Raw genomic sequence first — 26351 nt, forward strand, 5'->3', positions numbered from 1 at the left:
AGTAAACGCAATTCTTTTGTGTACCAAGGGTGGTTTAAGTTAGCATTTCTTGATTTCTTAAAAGGTAGATTTTTTTCTAAACAATTAAGGATCTTATACAAAATTGAAACTTCTTCGTCAATATTAGAAAATGTTAAAGTCAGTAGGAAGGATTTTATCGAGAAAAGATACTTCAAATTGTGAAGAATAGAGAGAGGCTTCAACGCAAGATTCCTCTTCCGATGGAATCCAATCAATGTGTGGTAAATTAAAATTACCTAGAAGTAAAATATTGGTGTCAGCGCAGGACAAACTGATAACAAAGTCTAATGCTAAGGAGAGTTCTCTATAAACAGATTCTAAACTTTTTGGAGGAATATAAACGTTTAAAATGAAAATATGTATTTTTTACCGCTTTGAGAACAATTTGATCGAATCCCATCAGTCAATAAACAATTTAGTTCACTGTCATAATTTAATTTGTTTGTGTATATTTATTCTGCGCTTTTTAATAAAAATAAACATAGAATATTGAAATTTTGCATTTGTATTGCGTTAATGTATATTTGATTTTCAATAAGTCGAAATATCGGTAGGGAAAGATTCTGGGATAAAGGTATAGTTGATATATTTGATGTGTTGAAAAATTATTATAAATGTTGTTTTTTTCTCACGAACTAAGTTCATTACATAAAGAAGTTAATGTTTATTTCCCTTAAACGAAAATAATAATTGAAAAATGTTCAAATCATACCAACTTAATCTGGTCGAATTCAAATCACTTGAAAATTGCAAATATCGAAACGTAGAACACTTAATTTCACTTTGTTTTGAGTTCGAAAATAATGAAATCGAAATTGATAAAAGTGAATTTTAACACTCCAATTTATAGCTCTATTATAGCTGTCAACTCTCAACTAGATACTTTGATACATAACAATATTTTTGATGCATTGGTATTATGGCTATCAACTATCAACTTTGTTGGTGAACTGTGATTTTTTTGACATACATACTTGGTATTACGGAATCAACAAAATAGATACACATCAATTTTCATATCAACCACAAATTCTTGTGTAATACGTCTTAAATACTTCTTCAAAACAACAATTCAAAAACGTTGAACCCGAAAAACCAGTGGTACAATTCCGAATGTGAAATCGCACGAAGAAAAACTTTTAAATCCTTCAATACATTTCGCAAACCAAAAAGTCAAGAGACTAAACTATGCTATTTGAAATCTCAACAAGACTATAAAAATGTTTGTAAAAAAAGCAGAAAATTATATCAACAACAAATAGAATTAAAAATTAATACGGTTTGAGACAGCAGAGACTGATGCCGCCTTGCCAAGGAGATAAAAAACCAAGACCAGGGCTGGCATAACTGCTTTGAAATTTCAAGCATATTGCAGAGATCTTCTAAATCCAAGGCAAGAAATGAGCAGCACACTTTATGCAGCGAACTACGTCGAGGACTCAACATTAGATAAAGATATACCATTTTGTGTTGGTGAATTAAGGAGTACGCTGAGAAACGTTAAACTCAATAAGGCGCCAGGAGAAGATACGATTCCATATGAGTTCATAATAAATGCTAAAGATACTTTTTTGGAACAACTCGCAACGAATTACAGCAAAATATTAGAAGAATGCAGGGTCGAAGAAACTTTCACTAAATATGTGATTTTTCTAATTTTCAAAAAGGGCGAACCATATGATCCTAGCAATTACAGGGGAATTTCGTTCATGAACTGTATATAATTGGGTGGAACAAAATAACATTTTAACAGAATATCAGGCTAGCCTTAGAAAGAAATATTCTACAGTGGATAATATCTATAACTTGTCGTCTATTTTACACATTAAACTGGCTGAAAAAAAGAAAGTCTATGCTTTTTTCGTGGACTTAAAGGCGGCTTTTGATAAAATCTCCAGACAACTATTAATGCTCAAGTTACGTGAAATGGGAGTCTCAAATAAATTTGTAAACCTACTAAAATGCATATACTCTGATACTCAATCAGCAGTGTGGACAGGAAAGGAGTTATCGGAGTACTTCGACAGTTTAAATATAAGGTTGTTGCTGTATGCTGACGACATGGTGATCTTAGCAGAGGATGTAAAGGTTTTGCAACGCATGATACAACATTTTGAAGAGTACTGCGCCAATTGGAATTTTGAAGTGTATCTTTCAAAATCGGGAATTATGGTTTTCCGAAATGGTGGCAGGCTATCAAATAGGGAAAAGTAGATTTTCAACGGAGAAGAAATTCGGATAGTACCTCAGTACACATATCTTGGTGTTCTGCTCACTCCAAAAATGAACTTTTGAAGCATGTAGAGAAGAGAAATGCAGCAGCAAAGAACAATACTAACGCGACATGGCATTGTTTTTTGAGTAAGGAGAATATCAACTTCTGTTCAAAATGGAAACATTTTTTGGCAGTATGCAGAGCTATTCAAACTTATAGTGCATAAGTCTGGGGTTTTTGGAACTTTTGATGAAGTGGATAAGCTACAACGATACTTTCTAAAAAGAGATTTAAAGTACCATCATGAACTGCAACTGGACTTACACTTTAGATATGTACGAAAGACTATATTTGAATAAAGTATCACGGGACTACCTTAGCAGCTTACCAAAATCCTCTTAGCAAAACAACTGTTTAGGTTAAGGAGATTAATATGATCGGAAACAGGTTCGGCATTCACTGGGATGATAACATCACAAATTTTTGATCAATTGAAATCGCATGCAAATCAAGAAGCAGAGCAGAGAGCGAAGGGAAGTATCACACGAATATTTAAGATGTTGGACTATTCAATAGGACCGCAGTACATAACAGATTTTTTTTATATTATACGCGCACTCAAGGGGATATGAATACCCTTATCATGATTAATCACAGTGCGAGCATTTAGGAAGGGAGGAAAGGATTAGATAGGAGAGACCGATGCACATTGGTTTTGAATGTCTGCACATTGTAATGAGTGGGAAACATTGAGTCTGGTAAAGCATTCCACATTCGTGTGGTGCGACTGAAGAAAGAATCTCTGTACTTTACAATACGTCCGAAATTGGGCTCAAGGGCAAACTGATGAGCATTCCTAGAGGAACGGGTATAACGGTTGAATTGTTTGAGGGGAGAAATGAAACTGGCTATTTCATTAGAGCATTGTTTATGAAAGTAGCGATAAATTAATGACAGGCATGAAACCTTACGACGGTGCTCGAGAGATACAAAAGTTTCAATTAGACAACGGTAACCTATCATCTTTAGAGCTCTCTTTTAAATTCTGTCTAGGAGACTCAAGTAGGTTATAGGAGCACCTGCTCAGATATGGGAATTGTACTCGAGTTTCGGACGAATATAGGCTTTATAGATTATAGCCAGATCAGTAGGAGTAAAAAACTTCTTGCACCTTCGAAGAAAACCTAAACACTTAGCAGCATTTTTGGCGATGTCAAATATGTGATCACTCCACAACAAGTGGTTTGTAATGTACATACCTAAGACTGAAAGCTATTCGGTCTCCTCGATGCAAATACCACTCATGAATAGTGGCATAGGGGAAAGGTTACGCTTTTGTGAAAGTAGACAGCATTGAGTTTTTGAAGCATTAAATTCTACACGGTTTTTGATTCCCCAATGGACAATGCTGTCAAGATAAGAATTTAATGAGCTCATCATACGCTGCCGTTGGTAATCCACATCCGAAGAACAAGGATAAGAATCTAGAAACGAATATGAAAAGCTGAGGGTACTGTCATCAGCGAAACAATTAAGTGGGTTAGAAGTTTCAGACAAAAGATCATTTATAAAAATAAGGAAAAGTGTCGGAGACAAAACGAAGCACTGGGGCACACCAGCGTTTATTTTGTGGATATCAGATTTGAACCCGTCCAAGACTACTTGAATTGAACGGTCTGAAAGGTAATTTCTAACCCAACGAAGAAGGGATTCATCAATATCAAAAAGAGAGCTTGGTGCCAAACTCTATCAAATGGCTTTGAAATATTAAGTACAATAATCATACTTTCACAAAAACTATGTAAAGATTTGTTCCACTGTTCGGTGAGATAAACCATGAGATCACCAGTGGACCTATTGCAACGAAAGCCATACTGCCGGTCATTAAGAATCTTCCGTTCTTCAAGATATTTCTTAAGCTGAAAATGTATCAGTGTTTCCATGACCTTGGAAAGAAGGGACGTAAGTGCAATTGGACGATAGTTAGATGGTGAGGAGGATTCGCCTTTTTTAAGGACAGTTTTCCATCCACTCGGAAATAGACCTGTAGCATAGGACAGATGAAAAAGCTTACGCAGTGGTTTTGCCAGCGTTGAAGAACACCTCTTCAGAACAATAGCGGGGATACTATCCGGGCCAGCGGATTTGTGAATGTCAAGATTTTTAAGTACTCTAGTAACTGAACGAGTGCGAAAGAAGATCCGCCCCATAGAATAACAGATTACTTGGAGCCTTACAAAATATCATAGATTTTCAAAGCTAGATGCGATCTTATCTCACTCAACGGAAATAGGGCAACGCATCAACATTATGTAGCCTTTGCAACATGAGAGAAGAAGAAGATATACAACATTTCCTAGGCAGGTGTCCCGTACTAAGAGAATTCAGGATAAAACATTTTGAAAAGGCAACTCTAAATGAAGCTAAAATTATTGCTATCCTTAACGGAAATTGCAGGGCTGATTGGAACAGACACTCGAGTTATATTTACGTGGCTAAAAGCTATAGAAAACAAATCTTTACAGAGTTTATTTGATTTGAAAATAGTGTGAACTATGAACGTGTATACATCACTTTAAAATTTGGGATTTCTCTTTAAATTTATCTACGAGTAAAATCAAAAAATGTATTGTAAAAAGAAACAGCGATTTGTATGCATTTTATTTTAAAAATTACTTTTTATTGACGATTGTTGATATAGGTACATTTTCGCATGCAAACCAAAAAACCTTATATTTCAGTTTTTTCAAAGGCAACAAATTTAAGGAATTATGACTTCGACGGAATTGTTTTTTGAATTGAGTTGTGATGACCCAATGGATTTGGACGAACACATGTAGTAAAATACTTTAATTCTTGCATTGGCTGATAAAACTTCATTGCAGATTCATTCAAAACTTCAGGCTTTCCAAACAAGAATTCCCGGAGGTGTTGAACGAACCGGTCAAAAGTCAGCAATCCATTCCGAATCTACTAAAACCAGCAGCGGTTTTAAAATTCTTTGCCCAAGGAGTTGACAATTGGTTACTATTCTGCTCTTAAATACAAAAATACCGCTTAAAGAAACAAAGTAATTTTTTAAAGGAGCAACTACATTTTAGCACAAAGAATTTTTCCTTAAGTGGCCAAAAAAACAACAAAACGTCAAACTTGTGAAACGTTAAACAAAATAAATAAAAATCACAATTGGTCTAAAATTACCGTTACCATGATACCAACTTATCAGATAATTGCTAGAAATTTATAATAAGGCTGTATAATTTGAATCGATTTCAATTTCATTTCGAGTGAAAGTGAGAACCTAGCTGTTTATCAAAATGAATTATTGGGAGCGATGCTAACGCTCATTATACTGTATGGGGCAGTACGAATATCAACGACAGAGGAGAGTCTCTTTTTGATTATATTCTTGGTACTAACCTTTTAGTAAGTAATGTTGGAAATGAACCAAACTTCATAACTAAAACTCGACAAGAAGTCTTAGACATAACTCTTGTCTTAGAGAGTATACACCATATGGTCTTGGACTGGAAAGTATCCAAAGAACACTCGTTCTCTGATCATAGATATATCCAGTTCAATATAAATGTGGATGATAACCCGAGTCCATTGACTTTTCGAAACTATCGGAAAACTGACTGGGCTTCATACAGAAACTCATTACAGAGTTTACTACAACCTGGACTATCTAGTCCTTCCTCTAACGCTAATGAACTTGACAACAAAGTCAATGACCTTACCTCAGCTATGAACAGATCGCTAGAAATTGCTTGTGCACTTATACACATAAGAGGAAACCACAATGGTGGGCCTCAGAGCTTCACTCGCTCAGGAAGGAATGCAGGAAACTTTTCAACCGGGCCAAAGCTGCAAGACTAGCCTCTCATTGGGACTGCTACAAAGAATAGCTGCAAGCTCTGCTATTTGCCTCAATGCTTCGTCGCAGTGGACTAACAACAACATTGGCCACTCCGTAATTCTAAGGTACTTAGGATCAATTCCAAACAACAAAGACTACACCATCCCCCAACTACAATTCGACAGAAACTTCCAGTTTTCTATACCTATCAGATCTTTTTGGGAGGATAGGACATTCTTGAAGGATGAGTCAATCCATTTTTTCACAGATGGGTCAAAAACCAAAGAAGGGGTTGGTGGAGGTGTGTACTCTGAACGACTGAAATTAAGTCTCTCATTCCGCCTTCCCAATCATTGTAGCGTGTTCCAGGCGGAACTTTTGGCGATTAAAGAAATCTTGTCTTGGCTTAAAGAAAACGTGATATCAACATCTAATATCCGTATTTTCTCTGACAGCCAGGCCGCTATCAAATCTCTGGACTCTGTCTCTACAAACTCTATAACAGTCCATAACTGTCGATCATCTCTAATTTAGATGGCGCAACAGTTTAATATTCACCTATGCTGGGTGCCGGGCCATAGAGACATTCCCGGTAACTGTAAGGCAGATGAACTCGCCAGGAACGGTACAGTACAGCCCATGTTACCACGTTTGGCAAGTAGTGGCATACCAATCGCTACTTGTAAACTGCTGCTAATGCAAGACGCTGTGAGGAGGGCAGGCACCAGGTGGAACAACATCACCACGCGTCAAGTTACAAAAAACATCTGGCCAACACTGGATTTAAAACGTTGAAGGTGCTTGCTCTTTCTAAGCAGATCGCATATAAGCTCAATAATAGGTGTCATAACCGGACACTGTCTAATAGGAAAGCACGCCACGAGACTAGGCGTATTCTCAAATGACTTTTGCAGAAGCTGTATGGACGAGGAAGAGGAAGAAACGGTTCTTCATCTTCTCTGCACATGCCCTGCTCTAGCTCGAAAAAGCAAGAATTACCTAGGAGAATTCTTCTTTAGCGGTCTAAACGATCTAAATCATATCGGTATAATCAGCCTCTCACGTTTCGTAAGGGACTCAAGCTGGTTCCATTGAGTTTAGGAGGAAGCCTTAAGATTCATGTGGTATTACAATGGGCCATTAAACTGGCCTAAGTGTGTCCGTTTCCATCTTGGCAGCCACTATAACCTAACCTAACCTAACCCTAACCATTTGAATGGAACAATTTTTATAATCGAAAACTTTTTAAATTTTTGAATGTAATGAAGAGTGGTTCATATCAATACTAAGAAAACAAAATATAACAAAAACATCAATACTAAAAATCAAAATAAAACAAAACAAATAAAAATTTAAATGATTATAAAATTAAGTTTATTATTTTTTCTTTTGATTTTTGCTCAAAAAAACAAAAATTATTTCGACTCCATGAATAAAAAATCATACCGACTCTATTTTAACTTAAATCTATTCTGTTTTTTTTTTAATATTTCAATAAACTTAATTTGAGGTAGACTTATTAAAATAATAAAGTTAAACATATTATTTCATGTATGTAGTTACAAAATTATATTATGTAATTAAAACAAAACTCAAAAAATTAAATTAAATCTCAAATAATATGTAAAGCGTTAAATAATAATTAAAAAACACATTTTCTTTCTTAAACCTTAAATCTTAAAAAAATTAAAAATTAAATAAAGTAAAATTGCATTCCTAAACTTGCATATCTGAGGATAATGAGGTATTCATTTGTCATTTAGTAATTAATTTTATATATTTTTTTACGCAAACAAAGTCATGCAAAACTAAGTTTATGATTATTTTTGTTTTTTTTTTTTGAGATGAGTGATATTACATAGTACATATTTTATTATAGCTTAAATTTAAATATTTTATTCATGAACAATACATGAACTTTATTTTATACAAAAGAAAAATATACATTATAAATATAATATTTCTATTTATTGGCAAGATTTTATTTGTTATTTTGTATTGCTTGTAAACAGGACAGGAGGTTGTAGATTGTATTCTTATAATTTTATTTTTTTTAACGCATATAATTATTATATCACTTGTGAGATTGATTTTTATTTCAAAATGAATACACTTTAAAATAGAAATGCATAGTTTCAGTATGAGGCAGTTCTTAAATTTGTGTGTTTGTTAAGTGTTTTCTTTGCTATTTGTTGAGGTAGAGTTTTGGTGAGTTTTTATTTTATTTAAATATTGCGGCTATTTTAATAATAAAAGCACATTTCTTATATGTTTGATATGGAATGTCAGATAACCTGAGAATTGTTTTTTGAATGGTACTTTATTTATTTTTATGTTACGTCTTACTGTTTAGTTTTTTTTTTTAAATGAATCCTGGTGAATTAAAGTACAAAATAAATAAATACAATTATTCAAGCATGTTTTTCTGATTAATTTGTAGTTAAACAATAACTAGTATATTAAAATTTTAAATGGCACTATTTTCTCTCATTTTCTTGATTTTTGTTTTGTTTTAAATAAAAATGTTAGGTACTCAAATACATGCTGATCAATTGCAAGAAAATGCATTACTTTGTTTTATAAAATTGATCATTAGTAAATATTTATTAAGCCTAACATTTTTGCTATTGCGATATATTTATGTAATGTATCTATGTATGTTAGATATATTTATATAATTTTATTGAAGGTACTGACTTTCTATACAAAAATAAACGAAATTAATTTGTATGGACACAAAATATTATACTTTTCTATTGCTTAATTTGTATTAACTATTTGTTTTACTAATAGCTCTTAATATGCTCTCTGTTTTAATAACAAAACAAAAACAAAATTTTTAATTATATTTATTATGAATGGCACATTTGAATATTATAAAAAATTGTTTACATTCACGTTAACCATTTAGATTTAGATTTGTTTTTGTTTTTATATTTATAATTAATATGTTTGTACACTGTAAATAATGTCAATATTAAAACTAAAAAAATAATATATGTTTAAAGCAATATCTACATTTTTTTCAGAATACCACTGAATTTTAATATTTTCTTTTTTTTTAATTTTTTATAAATAAATTGCGTTTATATTTATTTTCTTGCTTTTTTTTTGTTTTGCCATCTACGATGAATTAAGTAATATTTTCTTTACGATTGTAAATTTAAATCTAAGTATAATATATACAAAGGTGAGTTATTTTATTCTAAAAAAAATGTTCTTAAAATTTAGTTAAAGAAATTTAATTCCATTTCTTTTTGTTTGTTTTCCATTAAGTTTTTTGTTTGTTTTTTAGTAAATCGTATTTAGTGATGCGTATACTCTGATTAATTAATTTATTTTTTCCAAAAAATATATTTTTGTTTGTGGTATACATCGGTAAGGCTTCTCGTTTTCATGTTGGTATAATATGTAATGTATGCATGCATATTTTTGCTATAAATAAATATTTTTTTTTTTATTCTCAAACAAAAATTTAAAATCTAAAATAACGCATCAAAAATTTTCTAAAATTAGTTTTTCTCAAATAATATATGTAATCTTGTTACATATATGGTTTATATATATATATGTAAGTCGTATATAAAAAATCATTCTTAAACTATCTAAATATATACGCTGATGGTATATACTATGTCTATGTGTTGTGAACACCTTCATCTTCTGAGTAATTATCATCGGCATCTGAGACACCGCCATCATTATTGCTCCCAGATTGATTATTATCTAATCCTAGATCCATTGGTTCGGATGAGTCACGACGAATGTCGGTGCCCATTGGCCCATTGGAGGTGGGTATACTTAAGTGATTGCCTGAATTACTTGGAGAATGATGACGCATTGCAGGTTCAATAGTTAGGTCATTGGTTCCTCCAAGCGAATTACAGCCACCTGAGTTATGCAAATTATTTTGGACCAGCCGTGATACTTCACTGTTTTGGGCAATTTTGGCGAGATCAAAATGCGGTGGTAATATTCCCGATGGTAGTTTGTCCAGTCCATGTCCTAGAGCGTTGAACTGTGCCATTTTGGCGGCGTGTAGAGCTGCTGCTGCATGCTCTTGTGTCATTCCCATGCCTATAAAATAAGTAAAATAAATTATTATAAATGTTTGTTATTTTATTATTTGAACCATGACTTACCAAATGTATTTTCAGTTATAAATTGTAAATACGTATCCAACAACGACTGTCCGGCAGCCGTACTTGTTGGAGTAAGTGGATTTCCCATCAAGTCCTTTGAGTCATTCGAATTCTTCTGATTTAACGATTCATTTCTTATGCGGGTTATAGTTGTGTTCGTGTGTCCGAAATTGCTTAGCAAACTTTCATGATAACGATTGATATCGTTATTATTATTGCCATAGCCACTGCTAGTTGTTAAATCTTCTGGATCATCATCTTCGTCGTCACCCGCATTTCGTAAATCTAATTTCGAACCACCTCTCTGTGCACCGCTTGTTGGTGAGGCTCGAGCACGTAGCTCAGCCGCCGAAATTTTCACACCTGCTTTGGCCAATAGTCTCGATGCTAGTTCTGGATCAAATGCACTTGGCATTGGCAGAACTGGAAGGTCTTTTGTAGAGATACCCCGATGCTGACGTGACATATGCGAATGGAGTGAGTTTCTTGATTTAGCAACTGTTCCGCATAGGACACAGCGATAGCCAGGGCAAACAGTGTGCTTATCTTCCAAATGGGTGCGTAGGGTATGGGCGGATCGGTAGATTTTGCCACATTTCGGGCATGGACGGGGGTCGGTTGCTCGGACGCGCATTTCAAGTGATCGACGAGAGACTGTAAAAGAGAAGACAAACAAAAATTTTAATTAGTACTCTTTCGATTCTATTAAATTGTATTTATAAAGTTAAAACATTTAAGGGTATGATATTCGAAATTGACAATTAGTTTCGATCTTCAAATGTTGTTGAATAAGTTTTTAAACAAATTATGATTTTTTTAAGTTAAAAAATAGTGTAAAGTTGTAAAATAATGAATATCGACAACGAATCATCAATTTCAAATAAAAACCTCTTTTTAATTTGTCTAGATCAATAAAAGAAAACAATTTTACGAAGAAGTTATTTTTTTAAAAATATATTTGCCATCTTTTTGTTGTATGGTTTCTTTGGTACATGCTCTTTTTTGTCTCAGTTTTCCAGAAGAATTACATTTATGTATTTTTGTTCTTGACTAATAAAAATTTTAACTTAAAATTTAATTTATGTAAATTAAAAAGATTCAATTAAAATTATATCACTGAGTTTTATTTATGTAAATACTATTTGTATTATTTTTTGTTTGTTTGTTGTTTTCGAGACTTTTGATACTAAAAAAAGTTTTTATTTAATTATAAACATTTGGTAGTTTGTTCTTTTATTAGAGTTTTATTAATAGGAACCTTGATTACGTATGTGTAATTTTTTTTTTAATTTTAAAGGATACTGTTTTGTTGTTTCAACATAAAGCTATTTTTGAAAATTAACCTATGAAAAATAAAATGTTAAAATTAAAGTTTTATTATTTATTATGACTAAACTTAATTCATTTTAAATTGTCATGTGAATTCGTGAAAAGAGCAGGTATAAATAAGTTTTGCCTGGATATGAATAAGTTAATATTTGTTCCTGTAATTTCAGTTCAGAAAAAAAGTCCTTAAAAGCCTTAATTTTGTTGATTGTTTCTTATAACCCAAACTGTTGTTTAATCTTTGAAGGGACCTAGTAAAAGATTTATTTAACTTAGACGTGCGGTTATTATGAAGAAATAAAACGAATACAATACAATGTTATGGCCAATACCTGAGCTTAATTGCAAAGATAAGGATTTGCCATTATGTATTAAGCATGATTTCGGCAAGTTGCTACCGAGGCAATAACGCGACGAATATTGTCAATCACATGGGCCGCTCTATCTTTCCTTCTTTGAAAAAAAAAACACTTTAAGAAAGCCTTAGGCTCGTTTCACACTACACGGTTTTGCCCGTACGGCAAAAAACCGGAGGGCATAAAGTGGATCATTGCCTAATTACACATTATACGGTTTTAACAGTACGGTAAACCACGATATATGAAGGGTTCTTGTGCTTAGTATACTTTTTTATAGGTTTAGTTTTATATGATCGAACTCTGCCGCACGAATAAAATCGTATGATGTGAAAACATGCGTTTCGTCACGTACGGCACTAAGTTTATCGCACCGTCCGGCTGCCGTATACTGTAGTGGCAGTAGACGATTAATACACGGCGGCCCGACATTTGCCATGACCGTATAATATGGAAGCGTATATGCTCTTATTCGCGGCCTCTTACAAAATATCGTCGTCGGTTTTTTTGCCGTACGGTCAAAACCGTGTAGTGTGAAACGAGCCTTACACTATTTATGTGCGTCAAAATAAAATAAGAAGGAATTACAGACGAGTTTCAGAAATTTGAAGGCTGCTTAGTATCAAATTGGCGATCTTTTATTCATGGGTACTTCTTAAGAATTTGAATATTTTCTCTTTTACTTAGAAAAGACCTTATAAAGATAATTTAAAGCATTAATAACGATTTTTCCAATTTGAATTTGTGTGAAAACAAAGATTTTAGTTGTTTTTTTTTTATTTAAGCCGCTTTTTGGTGAATATTGTTAAATTACTTACAAATCTTTACAGGAAATCTTTACTTATACAGCTTAATTGTATAAGCTTTATGGCTCATATGACCTCCCTTGGATCGTTAATTGGTCAAAAAATAATGATTTTGTGCTAAGCGATTGGCATACGGCAGGATTTCATGGATTTTTGGACCAGTCTTCAGTTAAGAGTAGTATTTTTAGCAACACAGTTACAAAAATAAATAATTCAAAATATAAGGGGAGTCATATCCTCTAACGCAAAACGATATGTTTTGAATTGAAGGGAATTCCTACGAAAATTAAAACATGACCTTTTACGACCACCTGTAAGGTAGGCTTCGGGCCTACGTGCCCAGTGATGTCAAATCACACGAACCTGAAGGCCACACCACAGGCCCATGACGACGCGAGATAATTCGCTAAAGTTGGCTATAAAGCGCATACCATATAAAATAATAATAATCTTTATAAAATGGGCAAACCAAACTGAGCTTATATCAAGTGAAAGCTGTCAAAAAGAGCAACACTCAAACAAGTATTACCAGATTGAAAACCACACGTCTTAAAAATAAATTCGTTCGATGTTTCAGTTATGATTGTGTATAGATGGTATTTGGAAACTTGCATACACATCGATTTTTTAAGTTATTCCCTAAAAACTTGTTTTCCTTTTCCATTGTTTTTTGGGCGATTCTAGAAATTTTAACACTTTTGATATTTTTTGTAAAAATATAAACTTTTTGGAACAATCTTTAAATCTAACTTAAATTTTAATAGATTGAATAAAAAACATTGAAGGCTGCTTTTGAAAAAGTTTTGAATTCGATTAATTAATTTGTGATTCACGTAAAGACGGAAGCCTTAAAAATTGATGTTTTCATGTTATTAATACGGTTGGGGTAACAATATGAGCTTTTCTGTAAATTTACGAATTAAAAAAGGACCTTAAGGACAAAAACTAATCATTTTCCAGGCATAAATTATAGTTATTTTTTTTAATGGTCCGATATTTAAAAAAAAAATTGGCAAAGCTATCCCTATAAGACATCGCGTTTAAGAATTAATTTTCTTTCAGTCGTAAAACAAAATAGTATTTCTTTCAAAGATTCATTAAAAAAATGAAAATTTCATTTAAATCTTACATATCAAAAAATTGAGCTCCTTAAAAAGTTCTACTTAATATTTTTGTTTATAATATATTCATGTTTACAATTTTGTCATTATTTTCTTTTTCTCTAAAATTACTAGTATGCAGGCACATTCTATTTTGTTTCTGTTTTTTGTTTTTTATTTTTTTGTTTATTATATAAATTAAATTACTATATTTCATTTTTTGTTTTTTGTAATTTCTATATTCTACAGTTTGTTTTATCTACAATTATTTTAATACTGTTTATTTCTTATAATATACATAGTTTCATCTTTGTTTTGTAGTTTTGATTTCATATTTGTTATTATTATAATTTCTATTTTAATTTATTTTTAAAAGTTCAATAATTTAAATATACATTTAAACATGTATTTTAGGATAATCTTACAAACTAATAGGATAGTTTTCTTTCTTTTGTTCATATATATATATATATATATGTATATATATATATTTTAAGAATGTTACAATAGTTTTATGTTTTTTTTGTATCTACAATACAATACACTAGATAGTTTTATTTCTGTTTTATTTAATAGGAACATAACAATTCATTTTTATAGGACTTTAATATTTTTTTTTTGATTTAATCAAAGCTAGTTGCAAAAATAAAATAAATATTATTTCGTATGAAATTCTAAAAAAATACATTAGTAAAAACGGGATAATAGAAATGAGAGGACAATGTCATTTGATAAATAATAATTTTACCCCTTTTACATTTTTTTTTAATAAAATAATGTAACTATAAAACTTTTACTTTGATATTAAAAAAAACATTTTTTGAAAAAAATCAATGGATGTTTATTTTAATATAGAAAAAGGAATGCCATCTTTTTATGAAATTTCACAAGGCCAATTTAGCGTCTTTATATCTTAGACAACTTCAAAATGTAGTAAGAAAGTCTTAAGCTGTTAAATCAGAAGATCTTGGTCTCCCACAATGTTGGCAAATAATGATTACTTTTCACAACTACATTTCAATAACAAGTTATAAATAGTTGACCTTTCTTTAATTTTAATTACAACTAATTGAAATTGTAAAAACATGTAATTGAAAAAGGCCCTTACTAATTACATGTATAATTAAAAATTGTAATTGGTTTATTCAGATTCAAGTCAAGGTTATTAATTTCCGTATTTACGCATTAAAATTACCTTAAATTTCAGGAAATTATTTTGTGATGTCGCGTAAAATATAATTGACGAAAGTAATGTTAAATTAAATTTTTGTGTAATGATTACTGGAGGAAATAATTATTATTGCTATTTTGATCAATAATTTTATTTTCAATTATATTTATGCACAGATTCAAATGGTTAGTAATTGACGTTTTTCAATTACATGTAATTAGTAATTTGAATTCTTCAATTTAATTTCAATTTACTATAATTTTGAATTGTAATTGAATTTTTTAATTTAAATTTTTTGTCAACGTTGGTTTTGAAATTTGATTACATTTCTAAGAAATAATACGGTCTGAAAACTTTTCTTGCAAGATTGTGATTGTTTCGTTGCTTATATGGCATATAGTACATTTTAACAATTTCATGTGTCAAAAGATGACAAGCGTCAAAAATGAAATCTTCTCAGATAGAGATTAGTGCATTTTTGTAGGGAATTTTAACAATTTCTATGGGCTGTTGAAGCAGGTATCGTTCCATTTTTACAATGACGTAGGTTTCACTTGTCAAGTGTCAAAAGATTAAAAGTGTCATGTTTCCATTTTTAGAAATGACGTAAGTTTCACTTGTCAAGTATCAACAGATTGCAAGCTTACAAGCGTCAAAAATGACATCTACTCAAATAGCAGATAGTGCATTATTGTAGTGAAATTTAACAAAAGTACAATATGTATCGTTCCATTTATAGCAATAACTTAGTTTTTACTTGTCAAGTGTCAGAAGATGATAAATGCCAAAATTGGCCTCTGCTCAAATACCAGGAATTTTATTAATTTCAATGGGTTGTTGAAGCATGTAATGACATAGCGTCAAATAAGTGTCAAAAGTGGCCTCTGTTAAAATAGAGGGTACATTTTCGTAGTGAATTTTAACAATTTCAATGGGCTGTTGAATTATGTATCGTTCCATTTGCAACAATGACGTAGTTTTCACTTGTCAAGTGTCAAAAGATAACAAGATTACAAGCGTCAAAAGTGACATCTGCTCAAATAGCAGATAGTGCATTTTTGTGATGAAATTTAACACGAGTAGTTTTTACCTTAAGTGTCAAAAGATGATAAATGCCAAAAGTGGCTTCTGCTTACATACCAGGTAGTACATTTTTGTGGTGCATTTTTGTAGTGAATTGTAACAATTTGAATGGGCTGTTAAAGCATATATCGTTCAATTTTTAGCAATGGCGTAGTGACAAGTTTCAAAAGTGACTAAATTTAATATGTAAAAGCTAAACATTAAACGAATATGTTAAAGTAAAGTGATTTTTTAATGATACGACTGCTTAATTTGTATGATTTCCTATAGAATTTAAGTGCGCAAGAAAGAAGCCTTTGAATATCACCCGAGATAAGGATTTAAATGGCAAATTATCATACAAAAATATGTCAGATTATGCTTATGATCAATAGTTGCGGTTTTTGGACCCTTTCTTTGTCCCTTCTTCAAATTTAAAAGAAAATTTTATTCAATATAAATAAATTCAATTTTGATTCCCGTCACAATTTTGATTAGGCACAGAAAAAAAAAAGTTATGACAGTCATGACATTGCCCAAACATCTCTTCTACTTTAACCTACAATGGTCGTCAACTAGCCGCACTCACAATTTCATTTAAAGTCCGGTATTCCAGAAAACGGACCACCGGACGAGCGCATAGCTTTCATTTTGGCCCACTGCAACGTGTGCTTTATTCTCATATGATTGCGCACCGAATTGGGATGGGCAAACCTACGCCCACATTCAATAACAGGACAAACAGGACTGTCGCGTGGATAGTGCCGATCTAAATGCTGTCTAAATACCCTCTGCTCCAATGGAGTCTCACACAATGGACAAGGAAGCAGATAATTACTACTGGCGGCAGCGGCTGTTGCTGTTGTTGATGCGGCAGCTGCGGCTGCAGCAGCTGCAGCTGCTGCTGTTGTATTTTGCAGAATTTCAGGAAAATCTCTCGATCGACTTAGAGCTATGGTTCTGGCCATAAAAAGATTCGCTGTAAGTTGCTGCTGATGAGATTGTATCTCGTCGATTTGTAGCTGGCTTAGGTTGCGTTTATTGTCTTGTTGATGATGATGATGCCGTTGCATAAATTGTTGTTGATGATGCTGTTGTTGTTGGCGTTGATTATTTTGTTGTTGATGCTGCTGATGATGATGGTGTTGCACCAACGAATGGAACAATGTTGGATCAGTACTCTGAGTATTATTGTTATTATTATTGTTATTGTGTTTAACAGTCAAGGACATTGCTGACGATGATGAATCATTAGAATACTCATTCGAGGAGTTTTCCGGCGACGAAGATCTGAGAGCTTGTGGAAGTGATTTCGGACGATTTAAATGTGCTTCCTTATCGATGTTATTTTCGACACCATTGCATTCGGATTTGGGAATATCATTGGAATGTACATCCGCTGCTGATGGTGAAGATGATGAAAAATTTTTAAGATTTTGCTCATCTGATGTTGGGTAATTGTCAACGAGCTCCTCCTTGACATTGGCCATTAATCCGTATTTGTTTTGAATATCTGCAAACCGTTAGACAGCAAGGGATCGCAGTGTTAGAAACACATTCATTTTTAAGTGAACATTTTATTAATTTTGTTTTTGATTTGTTTAGAGAATGAGCTGATTTTATTATATGTAGGTTGATATGTAATGTGAGATATATAGGTAATATATATATAGATAAGTAGATTATGTATTATGTATTCTAGGTATGTTTTTTATTTTTTTGTTTTAATCTAAAAAGTTCATTCAGCAGTCACGCATTCGAGCACTTTCCGACCCTGATCTAATTTAATTTTTCTGGTTTTAATGTTGAAGATGACACAAATTTGCTGCAATCATCAACAAAATCTCAACAACCAACAACAACAGAACTGAATTTTTAATTTATATTTTGTAATTTTTGTACGTGTATTTTTTCACTCACATTTAGTGTTTTTTTTTTGTATTATTAAGACTTACAATTTGTTAAAATTTTTATTTTTTTTGTTTCAGTATCCATTGCCAATTTTTTGTTTCTTATTATGTAATATTAATTTTTAAATAAGCCAATTTTTGTTTCTTATTAATATTATTATTCAGTTCTTATCGTTTTAATAAAAAAGTATTAATTTTTCGCCAATTGTACAATGAGATTTATAGGATTTTTTTGATTTTAATTTTATACAAAAATTTGGAAAACAAAAACATAGTGTTTTTTTTTTTGTTTTAAGAGATCACGGCCGTTATTTAATTAATGAGTAATTTAATTGAATGTTTCTTTTTTAAATGTATTGTTATAATAGTGCAAATTAAACTTTAATTGAATAAAATGCATTTTACCAATTTCTATATAAATAGTGCAAATTATAAATACAATTTTAATATAAAAATATTATGGCATCCTTTTGTTGATCTAAATAAGGTTAATAACAATACCATTTTCAACAGAAAGAAAACAAATCTTTTGAAATCATTTAGGGTAATGCTTATGAGAGAATTTTTTTCGAAGCTTCAGAAAACGACGACGACGGAACCTAACACATTGGATTTTAGAAAAATGTTCGTGGTACTTAAAAGAAAAAACACTTGCGTTTTGATAGACTTTTGTTTTTAATTGTTTTACACATTTCACTAATCTTCAATTTTCTGGTAAACGTTTTCAAGTGTAGATTGCAAAACACAAGAAGTTCTTTTTATCTAAATAATAGAACATAGAATAAAGCCCGGTTGAAGTTTAATTTATCGAAGAGTGATGAGACGCTTAAAGTTAACCAAAAACTGCAATAAGATTTTGTGACTTTTCAAACTTTTTGTATTCTCAATACTTTTCTATACTGAGTGTGATCTAAAAATGAATCGCCATATGTTTTTAAACACCCAAGTGTATAGTCATCTTACATCAAGAAATTCGTCGGAATTTCTAATGGAATACCATCAATTATCGTATGTTGAGAAAGTTTTCTTAAGTTTCAATTGTGGTGTACCTCAAGGGAGTAACCTTGGTCCGTTTCTGTTTATTTATTTATAAATGATTTGTCTTCTGTTTTAAATAATTCTATATCGGTAATCTAGGCAGATGATGCTAATATTTGACTAAAGATTTTAATTTTGTTTGCTTTTAAGTAGTTGAAATTATCTTAGTTTTAAGTTTCAATTAAAATACAATGATGGACAAAATAATAGGAACGATTTCAAAAATGTTGCCAAAATACTTCAATATCATCTCCGAGTATTTGGGATCGAATTAAGAGTTTTTTTGATGGTCTGTTTAGATAAGATGGAAAAAATCCTTAGAGATGGTAGTTAAAGATTTTGGTGGAAGCATTTTGAGTGTTGGCTTGTTTTTTTCACCATCTGAGATCGAGGCCAATTTTTGAAAGGAATAAAAAACATGTACTGTGGACCAATTAATAAGGATTCACGCAAGATAATAAACCGAAGCACTCATAAAAGTTCTAGAAAGAGTATAATTTTCAGAACACTTTTACATTATTTGATTTTAAAAAAAAGAGGATGGGATGCGACCCACACTGATAACTTCCCATCCCGTCTGTCGATTTCTCTTGCTTAAGAGTTTGTAGGATTTCGTGTTGGGTTCAAAAAAGTTTTTAGTATTATTCTTCAAAATTTTAATATTACCAACATTTTTTTTTCATATCAACAACTAGTTTAGTTTGAAAATTTAGTTTTTTTTTTTAAATTGATTTTCAGTCGAAAGCATTTCTTAAAAAAAACTATCAATTAGATTTTTCTCAAAATTATTCCGAATAGTGAAAACAATATTTCTTATACGTTAAAATTTGTTGGAAGCCATAATCTCAAAGTTTTGAAAAGATATTTGAGTAGAAAATCAATTTTTACCAACTTTTGCTCAATTTTCTTTTAAGTTTTTATTTTTTATAAGAAAAGCTGTCGATTCGATTTTTCCCAAAATTTTACTGAATGTTGACATTATTTTTTAAAAGAAAAAAGTAGTTTAAAGCCAATATCTCAAAGTTTTAAAAAGGTATTTGAGTCGAAAATCAATTTTTACCCACTTTTGTTAAATTTTCTTTTAAGTTTTTATTTTTTGTAAAAAAAACTGTCAATTAGATTTTTCTCAAAATTGTGCTGAATGTTGACAACAATATTTTTTGAAATAAAAAAAGGAGTTTAAAGCCAATATCTCAAAGTTTTGAAAAGATATTTCAGTCGAAATCAATTTTTACAAACTTTTATTAATTTTTTTGTTTAAGTTTTTATTTTTTGTACAAAAAAAATTGACAATTCGATTTTCCTCAAAATTTTTCAGAATGTTGAAAACAATACTTCTTATAAGTAAAAATCAGGTTAAAGCCACAACCTCAAAATTTTGAAAAGATATTTGAGTCCAAATTCAATTTTTACCAACTTTTAATAATGTTTTTCTTAGGTTTTTATTTTTTATACAAAAAACTGTCAATTCGATTTTTCTCAAAATCTTACCAGATGTTAAAAACATTATTTTTCGTTGCACAAAATTGTTTTGGAGATAAAATCATTTTGTATTTGTAAAATTTTCGAGGTGACGAGGTTGATTTATAAAAAGTAATAACATGATATAAAATTTAATTCAAGTTTCTAGCGTTTTGATTCATAGATATTTAAGGTTGTATCTTTTTTTAAACTGCTTTGGTAAAAAAAAGCCACCCACGCAATTTTCTTTAGAGCTCTTTTTGCATTATTATCTGTATAAAAAATTTATTTCAAGTCGACGTTTCTTCTGGTTCTTGAGCTATGGACGACGAAAAAAACACACGCACGCATAGACATCTTTCTAAAAACCTTTTATTTCGACTCTAGGGACCTTGAAACGTCGAGAAAAGTCAAAATTTTCAATTTGACAAATCGGAATATGTCTGGGATGAACTTAGCTGATGATGAACTAATCTGCAGAGCCAAAGACAAGGACATTTATCAAGGTGGTTAATACTATATTAAAGGATGCGATTATGCTATTTAAAATAAATGAGCAACGACCGTGTTTTTAAGGATTAGTAAAAATTTTAACCATTAACTCGTTTCTACAATTTTAACCATTATATCGTTTCTATTATTTTGTCAAGGGCAAATTAGTAGGAAATGCTTTAAAAAATGTACTTTGAATGATATTGTCTTCTTATACAAACTTTAGAATGAAATAAAATGCGAATCAAAATGTATCGCTTTGGGTGGTTTCGTCATAAGCTTTTCTTTCGAAAACACAAATTAAATGACCCTGTTCATTTTCGAATTCCTTTCAACCCATTACCATAAAAATTCAATACTATAATAATTCAATTTTTTCAATCGTAACTATAATGTAACTTCTTTTTATAGTCGTACACCTTGTACACCATTAGTCGGTAAAACTTATGATTATTAATCAATTTACGAAACTTCTAGGTTTTATTTTTTGTGGTCTAAGGAAAGGTGTGAGCAAGGGAAGAATAGAATGTATGTAATTCAAGAAATATTCATCAGCCTAAATTTTAGTTTTTAACATCTACGAACATCAATATTAGCGTATTTCAATACAAAACACACCCCATTCAATAGATTTATTATCATTTCTTTTTTTTTTCAATTCATTTAGCTTGTTTGAATATGGAAGGAAGCCTTTTGGAAGCACACCCAAAATATTTCTAGAATTCGATAACCAATAGCAATAACAATATATGTAGATAGGTACACAATCCTAAAGCATATATGCATTTAGGGTATATTTGTCTTAAAGTGATTTATAGCAAATCTACATGTCATTATATAGTTTTCTTTTGATAGTTTTATACCACCTTTTCGACGAGCGACGACGCGACGCAAAGAAGATGGTCCTTGTACAATGTACAATCTATAGATTCTATAGCCACAAGGAGGAGTATTAGAGCAAGGGTAAGAAAAAGAAGCATACCTTTTTTTCCTACAAGATATGTAGTAGGTGCTGTTAACAGTCATACAGCACGCGATAATAACATTCAATAGTAATTCAGGAATGTCTTACTATTGTTATGTGTGCATGCAGATTCAGATTGCGTTAAGGGAGTACCTACAGCTTATAGCTTATACCTATATAACAGAGCAGAAAGAATTTGTTATACTTTATACCCCTCTAAAGTATAAGGCAAAAGCCAACCCTTTTTATTATTGGCATTACCTTGTCATTTGCTAAACATAATGATAGTTGGGGGTGATTGAGATTGGTAACAACTATTTTATTTCTTTTTCTTTTGCCACAATAATGATAATAATGGTTAATAGTAATATGTTTTTCGACCTCGTATATATTCATATCGCAATATTTTATACAAAATTTCATGTCATGCTTTAACCGCTCCGCGTTGTTTTTATGATAATCTCTTTTCGTTTATTGTTTGTTGTACATACTCTATATATTTTTTGGGCTAGAGATATTTGAGTTAGGGTTAACCCTTCATTTTCTTTTTTTGTACTTAACATTACAAAGGTGAATAAAATTCCATTCAATGAATAATTAGAATTTCTTTTGTCATTCAAACCGTCAAGTAAATGCAGTTTTCTACTACTGCAAGTAAGTAACTAATATTTTATTGTAGGTATAAATAAAAGTAACCCTTGAAAAACACATTGACATCACGGATTTGTAACCCTTGGTTGGATAAACTATATGTACGTAAGAGAAAGATTTTTGTTAGGTATCGTGCCATTATTTTGTCGTTGTTATAAGAAGGCAACAACAATGGCAAAAAAAGACGGAATTGTGTCAATTGTTGCTGGTAAAATCAATGCTCATTTGCTGAAGTTTCCGTGAAATAAGGCCAACTTTCAAAAATTTACAATCCATACTGTTAAAAGTTCAATATAACCAATTTGGCTTTATTTCACTATGTTTAAGTGTAATAAGACCAAGTGTTGGAAATCGGTTTTATTACACTTTGCAAGAGTAAAATAAGGCATTTTCTTGAAATTTGGCCTTATTTCAAATCAAATGGGGTGGCGTAACAGTCCGTTGTGAACCAGGGCCTAGTGACTTACAACTCTCAACCATTCCTGTGTGCGAGTACTGTTGTCAGGAATGGAAGGGACCTACAATTTTAGACCGAATTCGAACGGCTAATTTTGAGAAAGCACTTTTTCATGACAAGAATTACTCTTGAAGGATTTGTCAATTTCTCGCAAGAGGCAGTACCCGCGAATTTTTTTTTTTTTTTAAATTAAGGTGGCACAGGCAGGCATTGAACCCAAGACCCCTTGCATAACAGTCCAACGCATTAACCATCATGTCACTGGTACTACTTGTCCTTATTTCACTTGGTTTTTTTCACGGTACCTTTGCTGAAATAATTCGGCTATTAAAATTATGTGCATGTATTTCTTCAACCAAGAAGTTCTTTGAGTATTTGAATTTGGTCTTCGATAAAACAGTAATTCGGTTAAGCCTAGTGACTTTGAAGTATCAATAATCCCTGTGTGCAAGTAATGTAAATAATGGAAGGTTCTTTTAATTTAAATGCCGAAAAACACGGGTAGTTTGAAAAAACACTTTTTTATGAAATGAATTACTCTTGGGGGTTCCTCAATTCCTTAATGTGCAGAAAACTTGTTAATAAAAAGTTTAGGTGTCAAAGATGACATAACTGATGGTTTTTACCAGCCTTATAATGATTAAACACAGTGAGAGCAATTAGTTTTGAATGCCTGCACATCGTAATAAGTGGAAAATATTGAGCATGGTAAGGGATTCTACATTCGTGTAGTGCGGCTAAAGAAATAATCTCTGTACTTAACAGTTCACCCGAAATTCGACTTAAGGGTTAAGTGATGAGCAATTTTAGAAGTTAGGGTAATACGGTTGAAATGTTCAGGGGGGGGGGTTGCATTCGGCTATTTTACTAGATTATTTATAAAAATAACGATACAACAATGATAGGTATGAGACCTTTCGGCGGTGCTCAAGAGTAGCCAAATGTCTCAGTAAGAAAACGATCGCGTATACCTTTAGAGCTCTTTTTTTCAATTCTGACGAAAAGACTTTGGTAAGTTATTTGAGCACTAGCCCAAATATGAGAATTCAACTCTAGTTTTGGACGAATAAAACCTTTATAAATTGTAGCCAGATCAGAAGGGGTACAAAATGTCTGCATCCTCGGAGAAAACCTAAAAACTTAAACACTTAGCAAAAAAAATACTCCATTTAACAAGATGGGAATCTCAGACTGACTTTCGGTTTGCCTAAAAGCTACTGAGGACTAAATGTGAGAAAGTGTGTAAAATGATGCAAAAACCAAACACATTCTCACATTTAGTCTTCAGGCCCATCTAAATGCTTCATTTTTAATGTTTCATGGCCTTCGTTCAAAAACGAAACAATCCTAACCAACAGAATCTGAAGCGCTAACATGGTCCAAATAAATGTTTTAAATGTATTTTAAATAAAATAAAATTGACCAAATACATATTTAATGATTTATTAGTGCTGTATTTTGTTTACTAAAATTATTTGCAAACGCAATATACACTGCAACTGGTTAGGTTAAGTATGATTGGAAATGGACAAAAGTCTAACTTAATACTTTGTTAGACAACAAACCAGACAATTTTTTCAGCTGTAGTTTGCTTAGAGCACTTTTTTGGCGACGTTAGAAGTTCTGGTGGAAGCAATAGGCGGGTGTCTCCGTATTTTTTTGCACGGACAATGCTTCGAAAAGCATACTTGTGAAGTTCCATTGCCCACTTTAGCTAGTTCTGATTCCTCAATTAGATTAGTATTTTCATCATTTATGCAGTTCGATAATTGAAAGACCAAATTTTAGCTTTGTTTGTTGCAGAAATATTCCTGAAAATTTCTTTTTGAGGGACTATGTCAGAGTTAGAATTTTGTTTGTAGTTAGATTTTGGAATACAAATTTAAGGGAACCATGTTTTACACATAAGTTGCTTTGTGTAAAGCATCTTTAAGGAATAGAAATAGGCAATATGGTTACACACAATACCAATGAGTGCAATGAATAGATTTAATAACTTCTTTTATTCCAGTATGGGGATTTTTTTTTATTTTGTAGAAGATTATTTTTTGATACACAAAATAGTTTTAAAAATAAACCCAAAAAACCGAAAAAAACAGTTTCTCTTCACTGCTGCTAGAGTTATTTTATAAACTATAAGAGATTGGAAGAAATTAACGAGAGCTTTTTTTTATAAAATTTAATGAGCTTTAATATTGTGGAACAACATTTTTTGATACGACAATTAGTTTTCGAGATAAACGTGAAAAACTGAAACAAACTCCGTGTTTCTCTTAAGGGGGTATTCTGGTCTAGAGACATGAATTTTAGGTAATTTTTGAAGTGCTGTAGAAAAAAGCAAGCAACAATTTTACCATACATTTTTTTATACATTATTTATTCACGTTAGAAGCATACAAAAAAAATAAAAAAGTAAAAAAAAAATCAAAATTCCGTTAGTTATCAGTTCATGGAGTGGTGCGTCTCAAAAATTTGGTGCGTGACCATACCCACGATTTTAACTCTCCTAGAAATCTGAAATCAAAAACTAAAAAAGATTATTAATCTACAATAATGTCGCAATGTCTGGAACTACGGAAAAGTTACAAACATTTCTTTTTACAAAATGGCGGCTGTCTAAAGAAAAATATAAAAAATTTACCATTTTTTTGAACATTCTTCGATTTGTTAAAAATATTAAAAATGAAAATTTGGGGATGGCCGTAGTTCCGGACGTAGACAAGTCCCTAAAGAAGAATCTCTTAAAATTTCAAGTAAATCGGTTCGGCAGAACCTGAGAAATCGTGGGTATCAGATTCAAAAAGACAGTTCTGAGAAAAACGCGTTTAAAGTACCCCATTATGTCTTTTGTTCTATTAGTTGCAGCCCAACCGATTTGGATGGCTGCTCAGCAAAATACTTATTTCTCCGAAAATAATTTGAATTTGGGAAAATCCTCTCGTAGACATATTCTAAAATAGTTATACTATGAAAATATGAAAAGAAAAAAAAATCGATTTTTTTAATTTCTAGACCAGAATACCCCCTTAACTGCCACTAGAGCTCACGTCGGATTCTTGGGGACTTTTTTTTGGGTCATCACCAGAAATTTCTTAGTAAGTGTGCCAAGTTTCAAAACTGTTGGATTTTTTGAGGTGAAAACCTATATTAACTGGATTATTACTTTTACTAACCAAATGACAAATAAAAAATTAGCTTTATCATAAGTTCAAGATCACTAAGGGCTCTATTTTTATTTTGCTTAAAAACCACAGCTAAATGATACTTTATTTTATTTGATTTCAACTTTTGTTCACTCAATGTTTAACAATCTTTAAGCT

The 26351-nt window shown here is 31.5% G+C and overlaps 1 protein-coding gene across 1 annotated transcript in view; it reads right to left on the reverse strand.

The window, feature by feature from the left end:
• Positions 1–7764: 7764 nt before the first annotated feature.
• The window catches only part of LOC129948776 (protein abrupt), a 150192-nt gene continuing 131605 nt past the window's right edge, over positions 7765–26351 (reverse strand). The window contains 3 exon segments of the mRNA XM_056059789.1: positions 7765–10172; positions 10238–10891; positions 16648–17571. Of these exon segments, the coding sequence (XP_055915764.1) occupies positions 9733–10172; positions 10238–10891; positions 16648–17571 (2018 nt within the window). The 3' untranslated portion in view covers positions 7765–9732.

The sequence above is a fragment of the Eupeodes corollae genome, chromosome 3, assembly GCF_945859685.1.
Source record: "Eupeodes corollae chromosome 3, idEupCoro1.1, whole genome shotgun sequence".
NCBI classification, from domain to species: Eukaryota; Metazoa; Arthropoda; class Insecta; order Diptera; family Syrphidae; genus Eupeodes; species Eupeodes corollae.